The 8214-nt window shown below is 46.5% G+C and overlaps 1 protein-coding gene across 1 annotated transcript; it reads right to left on the bottom strand.

Annotated features, from left to right (window-relative positions):
• Positions 1–864: 864 nt before the first annotated feature.
• On the bottom strand, positions 865–5154 carry LOC124662122 (disease resistance protein RGA5-like). The gene is made up of 3 exons (XM_047200005.1): positions 5147–5154; positions 4233–4896; positions 865–2169 (listed from the first exon to the last, which is right to left on the bottom strand). The coding sequence occupies exons 1-3, from the start codon at positions 5152–5154 to the stop codon at positions 865–867; spliced, it is 1977 nt and encodes a 658-aa protein (XP_047055961.1).
• Between the last annotated feature and the right edge of the window lie 3060 nt (positions 5155–8214).

Raw genomic sequence — 8214 nt, 5'->3', positions numbered from 1 at the left:
CTGTTCCGCGGGAGGCCATGGACGTACCCCGGAAAGCTCGACGAATCCATGCTGGGCGACTACGTGCTGCTCCTGGGCAGTGTGATGCGGGTCCGGCCGCTCAGCAAGGCGAGGACCGTCGTGGTGCTGCTCACCAGGTCTAGGACGGTGCGCTGCGTGGTCCCCGCCGGTGCCGATGACGAGGGGGTGACCACGCGCATGGTGCGCTTCGCAGCCACCCTGCGCCGAGGCACCTTCGTCGACGTCGAGGGCGTCGTCTCCCCCCTTGGGACGGAGACGGATCCGCTTGACACAATACAACAGGTGGAGATTCAGGTGAATAAGCTCCATACCATCGGAACCAACAAAGATGGCAGTCCGCTTGATGGGGTCACCACGACGGAAGATGACAGTCCGGTTGATGGAGTTGTCGGCTCAATGGAAGATGGGCAGTCCAGTTGATGGAGTCGTTGCCGCAATGGAAGATAGCGGTCCATTGACATAAAATATTTTAGTTTTAATGAATGTTATGGCAATCATACAGTAATCAGTGAATATAGAATATAAATGTCCTCTATCTGAACTTTCGGCAAATTTGGTTCCCATGAGAAATTCAGCTCGATCATTTGCTCACGTATTGGCTCTTCAATGCGTCATCATCCCACGATCTAACCTCGTCTCATGCATCTGCTCAGGCTACCGAGAACTCCATTTCGTAATATATTTGAAAGGAGGACATGCTGACAAACAAAACAAAATCAAAACGTTAAACAGGAAATGTTGCCCGAAAAGACTGGCCAATTACGGAAGAAAAAACCATTTTTCACGATATTGCAGAAATGATGTGAAATATTTTTGAAGGAATATATGTACCTAAAGGACAGACTACCATTCCAACGTGGGATTGTTGGGATGGACCTCAATTTCTCTCTCAATGGCATCCTTTAATTTCTGCTTTGTGTTAGCACCATTTGCTCCTGTACAAGCACATTGCATGTATGTGAGGCTGGACAGGTGCTGGATACCAAAATCGAGCTGATCAGTCTCAGAAAAATTGAAGCGCAGCGTTTGTAGCTTTGGCATCGATCCAGATTCAAAAATGAACCGTAGAATACAGTTGTATGAACCAATTCCAAAATTAGTCAAGGAACGGAATCCACATAATGAGCTGATTCTTATCTGCCCTCCTTCTGGTCCAGCCTTTTCTACATCGAGGAAGAGGCGGCGGAGAGCAGGTACGCCTCCCAGGATCTCTATATCTTCCTGGTTGATCACAAGCATCATGATGCTTAATTCCTGGAGGTTCGCTAGTAAGCTCATCGATGTTGGAATTCTTGGGGGTGCAACATGACAGTCAAAATCAAGTGTCCGGAGGCCTCGTAAGGCAAATAAGCATGACTCATCAAGGAAATCTTCTATATTGAATTCATCAAATAAACTGTCGCTACAGTAACCTCCTGAGACACATAGATCATAAAGGTTTGTCTTGGCTAACTTGCAGATGGAAGACATTGTCTCTTTTATATTTTCTTCAATATTATTATTATCACATACATCATTATCCTGAAATTCTATTCCCAGGGTCCTCAGATTTGTAAGCTGACCAAGTTGCTGACAAAATATAATTGAATGACTGATGACATTGATACCTCCCAACACTTGCAGTGCTTGCATGCTTCCAATTTCGTCAGGCAATATAGTACCTTCAGAAACAACTAGATGGGTCAGTCGTTGAAGCTGACACAGAGTAGACGGAATTACAAATCCCTTCTCTCCTCGTTCTGTAACAATCTCAAGAGTCTCTAAGAACTTTAGCTCTACTATTTGTTCAGGGAACTTTGTAATTCCTGTACTCCCAAATCTCAGGTGCTTCAAGTGACACAAATTGCCTATATCTGCAACATGATGATCTTCTAACTCTGGACATTCATAAAATTCCAAGACACGCAGGTTCTTCAAATCCAAAAGAGATGGCATATTGAAAGAAACCCCAAAACAAACAAGTGACCTGGCTTTAGATAAATCTAGACCTGTTGGAATTTTGCAACCATTCTGAAGAGATAATCGACGGGCCTTCATATGTGGATCAGGATTTACACCTGGTACACCAAGCAAAGTAACAAAGTTCTGTTCCCTCGATTTAGCTATGACAAAATCAAGAATCATGTCGTGGACTCGAAAGCTCGCCACCTTAGAGCATCTCCAGTCGCGTCCCCCAAACCGTCCCCCAAAGCGCGCCGGATTGAGCGTTTGGGGGACGTGTTTTGTTCGTGCCGCGTTTGGGGGACGTCGCTCCCCAGCCGCGTCCCCCAAACGCCGCCCCCAAACATTTAAAATAATTTTTTTAACACATAAACCATTTATATCAAATGTAGCATATGAAAAAAAATGTTTTCGAGGATTGTTTTCAAATTAAATTACAACAAACAATAAAACAAGTAATCAAATATAATAAAAAGGGCTAGATGATACATCAAGGTGCCACGGTATTTCCTTTGATCCTCCACAAATGCTCAACGAGATCAGCTTGAAGTTGCTCATGCACATTGCTGTACGGATCTCTGCGTGCATGACCACAAAATCAGCAAAATCTGCAGGCACCTCATGATCAACCTCCGCGAGAGGTCCTTGACACTCATAGGGACCAACATGTGACCTAACATGATTCTTGCGGTCATCCTCGATGATCATGTTGTGCATGATCACACAAGCCTGCATCACCTCCCACATTTGGTCGTGAGACCAGCTTAGAGCAGGGTACCGGACAATGGCAAATTGTGCTTGAAGCACACCAAATGCCCGCTCGACATCCTTCCTGCAAGCCTCCCGTCGTGTAGCAAAGTGAGAATTCTTCGGACCTGATGGATTCGAGATTGTTTTGACAAAAGTGGCCCATTTTGGATATATACCATCGGCTAGATAATAGCCTTTGGTATATTGGTGGCCATTGATCTCATAGTTGCATGGTGGAGCATGCCCTTCCACTAGTCTCGCTGAACACCGGAGACCGCTGCAACACGTTGATGTCATTGTGTGATCCCGCCATGCCAAAGAAAGAATGCCAAATCCACAGGTCATAATCTGCCACAGCTTCAAGCACCACACTGCAATATCCATGACGCCCTTTGTATATACCTTGCCAAGCAAACGGGCAGTTCTTCCATGCCCAGTGCATGCAATCGATGCTTCCAAGCATTCCAGGAAATCCCTCAAGTAGTATTTGCCAAACTTTCCCACCACAGCTCGGCAAAACTTGTACATGCACTCAATGGCAGTAGACTCACTCATGCGAAGGTAGTCGTCCTGTGTATCGGCAGGTGCTCCGTATGCAAGCATCCTCATGGCGGCGGTGCACTTCGAATGGATGAGAACCCGAGAACGCCTACGGCGTCGAGCTTGAGCTTGAAGTAGGGGTCGAACTCTCGAACGCCGTGGAGGATATTCATGAACAGGCCCTTGCTCATCCTGTACCGGCGCCGAAAATTGTCGGCATGTGTTGCCCCGTCGGCGAAGTAGTCGTTGTGCAGCATGGCATGCCCCTCCATCCTCTGCCGGGGCTTCGACTTCCTTCTTCCCGGCCTTGATCCTCCGCGGCGCGGCCTCTTCCTCTTCTCCGCCTCGGCGTCAAGCATGTCCTGGAGGGAGGCGATGATCGGCAAATGCTCCCGCAGGTCGTCGTCGAACGCTTGCTCGTCCTCCGGCAGCAGGGCAACCATCTCATCGTCGCTGTCCATGGCTAAAGCAAAATCAATGGTTAAAATTGCGCCGAGGCAGACGACGCAACAAACAGCGACCAATCGCGCCTACCTGGCAAGTCGTCGAGCACCTTCCGTGCGCGGAGGCGGGGCGGATTTGACGGCGCGTTCGGGAGGCGCCGGCGACGCGGCGGCGGCGGCACGACCGGCGGGAGCCCCGGCCGCGACAACGGTGCCGACTCGCAGCACAGATCAGACGCCCAAACGGCCGGGAAATCCAGCGGTGGCGGTGGGGTGGGAGGCGCGGGAAGGAAGGAGCGACGAGAAAAGAGGCGCGAACCAACGGTTTATGCAAATAGTCGCCGACATGTGGGAGCCCGCCTCGCTTTTCGTTGTGTCCGGCGTCCCCGGTGCGTCCCCTGTGGGACGGGGACGGGCTCGGGGCGCCGGACACCGTATCGGGGCGCGCCGGACAAAAAAAGGGCTTTGGGGGACGCGGCTGGAACGCTTTTTTTATCCGGCGCGCCCCAAATCGCTTTGGGGGACGGTTTGGGGGACGCGACTGGAGATGCTCTTACCATCTGAGCTTCTGCGCGTTGGATGGATCAGGCTCCTATTAATGAGCTCATTAAAGCACCTCTCTCCTAATTCATATAGGGTCTGTCCATTTTCTTCAGGGATAATTCCCTCCCAGATCCATCTCCTTACTAAATCCCCCTTCCAAATATCAGCATCTTCTGGAAACACACTCAGATATAATAGGCAAGACTTCAAGCACGGACTGAGACCAAAGTAGCTAAAGGACAATATCCTCATCATTCCTTCAACGCCAGGATTGCTTCCAAGTCCATGGCCAATAGATTCTTGCACTTGCTCCCATTGATCTTCCTCGCTATTGGTAGCCAGCAAACCAGATATAGAAATAATTGCCAAGGGTAACCCGCCACATTTTTTCAATATCTTATCTGAAACTCTTTTGAGGTGTGGTGGGCATTCCTTTGCAGAACCAAATATTCTCTGAAGAAACAACCATTTAGAGTCCACTATGCTGAGAGGCCTCAAGTTATAAACATCGCCCCCATATGAGATAGAACATGCTTTGGCTACTTCACTTACACGTGTTGTCGTGATTATTCTACTACTGCAGCTACTTTTTGAAAAAGCACACTTAATAATATTCCATGTTTGAACATCCCACACATCATCTACTACGATGAAGTACCTGACATGCAAATTACACGAAGGTTTTACCAGACCATAGCATCATTAATCAGACAGGAACAAAATATAAAGGAAAAGTCTCCAAAGTGCAATGATAAGCGTCTGGCCAAGCCATGATCGTGCTATAATTCTGTTTAATCAATAAATCCTAATCATGCCACATGTCCCAAGCATTCACCCTACCATTGATAAAAAAGAGGCATACAACAACTATAATTGCCTTAGCATGAATTCTGTATTTGGTAATTTACCTTAGCATGAGTGTAATCCTAGATACACCACCGTCACTATGTTTTCTCACATAATGTATAGTTCGAATAAAATTTGATAATTTTAAGAATTTCCCTCTCATATATATTACCAAGTGATACCACTCAGTGGAATCCGATTAAATTTTCAGTTTACTAACTAAGATAATAACGCTACTTCTTAATGGCCTCTGATTTAAATTACTTGAAGCAAATAATATAAAGATAACTTTGGAATATGTTGGTCAGTAGCTTTCGCTGTACAATGTACATAAGCATTTAGCAGTACTAATATTGTTTTGTTGTGAAATTCTGTTTTTTCCTTTTGACTATAAGTGGTAATGAATTGTGAACGTTTTAAGTACTTCTATTACAGAAATTTACGAATTACATGCACTATCCGTGAACCCATACGTTCACATGCCTTAGTCAATGGATTATTATATTTATCATAAACAATATTATTTGAAATTTCATTACCACTTATAGTCAAAAGGAAAATTAGCATGGCGGTATCCTGTTGGCCTGGAAGAGCCAGGACGTGCGCATCACCGACCCACTATTCACCGCAAACACCCAAATAGCCAAGGTCACCATGCTGATGAGCGCAATCGCACCATGGTGGATCACAGTGGTTTATGGGCCGCAAGAGGACATCGACAAGATCACGTTTCTCCAGGAGATTCGCAACGCGCTGAATGTGATGGGCCCTGGATGATTTGCGGAGATTTCAACCTAATCTACCGCGACGAAGATAAAAACAATGGGCACCTCAACACGCATACGATGGGACGATTCCACCATGTTCTCAACGATCTGGCTTTGATAGAGGTTTATCTGAATGGGTGCCGTGACACTTGGTCGAACGAGTGGACTCCTCCAACCCTCATGCACCTTTATCGCGTGCTACGCTCCACTGAGTGGGAGGAGAAATATGGAGAATGCCATCTGCGCTGCCTGGCTTAAGTGGTTTCTGATCATAGTCCACTGCTCCCCTCAATAAGGATGGAAATTTTATCCACGGGTACGGGTATCCGCATGTACCGTACCCGTATGTGCAGGATATGAGTATACTTCTATATCCATAGGTAGTACCCATACCCTACCCGTTAAGTCATGGGTAAGACACGGGTATAGCCTCGTACCCGTGGGTATACCCATACCTTACTCGTTTATTGTCAATTTATCATATCACACATCTAATTTTAATTTTGTTGACTTGTAAGTTAAAATATGAGAGTATGATTTTTATATTTTGTTAATTGTTATGTACTCAACTACCTATTATTGAGTTGAGATAATTTATTGTTTTAATCAAATATGTTATCAATAAATGTAAAATTGCGAGTAACTTGTGTACAATTTGACCTACCCACGGGTACCCAATGGATACGGTACCCACCGGGTATGGATATGGGTAAAGTGTTATATCCGGGTATGGACAAAAGTTTGTACCTATTAACTACATTGTATGGGTATGATATTGCTCTACCCTGCCCATACCCTATCCATTGCCATCATTACCCCTCAACCAGCAAGTTATAAACGATTCCACTTTGAAGATTTTTGGATCAGGCGGGACGATCTCCAGGACACCGTATCTCAGGCATGGCACTCCGTCCAGGACGGTGACCACTTCCAGCAACTCATACTGCGGCTGCAATCAACAGCTAGTGCTCTTTTGAGCTGGAGCTCGAAGACAGTGGGTGACATAGGCATCCCAAATGGGCCTGCCAAGTATAGTACCCGGGGTTTATTGAAGGCCCACTACCCGAAGAATAAGAAGATTCGGAAGCCCAAGATGTATTTAAGGAAAAGATAGAGTTGTAATAGGAAGTGTTATTTGTAATCTGGCGGGATGAGTTAGAAACCGTCCCGGACTCCGTAACTTGTACAAAACGAAACCCTCGGCTCCACCTCCTATATAAAGGGGGAGTCGAGGGACGAAGAGATCATCGAATCATTGTCTGCAAACCCTAGTTTTCATATTCGTCGAGCACTTTTCGGCTGAAACCTTCGAGATCTACTTGCCCTCTACTTCTAACTAAACCCTAGCCTATAATCCATAGGCATTGATAAGTTAATCCCTTGTCAATTGGCGCCGTCTGTGGGAATTAGAGGCGTAAGGACCTGATCTCGATGGCACGTTCAAGATCTTCGACATCGTCAACCGGAAGCAACACCATGGATCGAGGTAAACAGATCGCTGCTGGTCTTGTTGATTTTGTTCCTCACCCACCCTCCCGTTTGGATGCATATGCGTATCCGGCGGAGCCCTTGGAGATGACGTTCGGAAGGTTCCACTTTCGCGTCGAGAAGGAAGGATCGTATCGTGTCGAAATTCCGATTTCGTCGGGATCGTCGGCGGTCGATTCTCGATTTTTCAAGCCATGCATCATCAACCGAGTCGAAGAAGAAACTTCGGCAACGCGTTACGTCGGCATCGAGCAAGAGAGAAACTCGCCAAGATCTTCAGCAATGCATCGTTTGAGTCATCTCGCGGACTCATATATAAGCGATGGCTCAAGCGATGTCAACGATTACGACTTCATCGACAAGTCTCTCACAATGGGCAAGGTCTTCATCAATCTCAACAATGATGTCACCGAACCCAACATAGATCTGAGTACAAAATATCATCGATTTATGCTATCGAAAATCAAGAGGAAACATCGGAGGCTTTCGACGAGTTGGGAAATCCTTTTGTCGATCCCTCAGATCTAAGGAGAGGTATGGGCACTAAATATGTCGGGCCCACACCACGCGTCAGAATCCAACTTCCACAGGCAGCCTGGGATAGAGCGGCAAAAGCAATAGATGGTTCAGAACCAATGACGACAACAGCTACAGCTCAAGAACTGCAAGCTTACCAATATATGCTCGCACGAACTGCCCGAGAAATAGAAAAACAGACAGCTGAGTTGAACAGGAGAAAGGAGGCAGCTTCTGCATCTAGCAGGAGAAGGGCAGATCTAAGTGGACAATCTAGAGTTTCGGGTGATAGCCACAGGGAGGCTCGGAACAGAGGAAGATCAAGGTTACAACACATACCCGAAGCAGAAAGAGAGTTC

This window comes from Lolium rigidum, chromosome 6 (assembly GCF_022539505.1).
Source record: "Lolium rigidum isolate FL_2022 chromosome 6, APGP_CSIRO_Lrig_0.1, whole genome shotgun sequence".
In the NCBI taxonomy this organism is placed as follows: domain Eukaryota; kingdom Viridiplantae; phylum Streptophyta; class Magnoliopsida; order Poales; family Poaceae; genus Lolium; species Lolium rigidum.
The sequence above is the reverse complement of the archived record's forward strand: the minus strand, read 5'-3'. Positions and strand labels throughout refer to the sequence as shown.

Coding starts and splice junctions, on each gene's coding strand:
- LOC124662122 (XM_047200005.1), bottom strand. Junction 2,170..4,232: donor GTAAGAGCATCTCCAGTCGC/GTCCCCCAAACC, acceptor AGATGCTCTAAG/GTGGCGAGCTTTCGAGTCCA.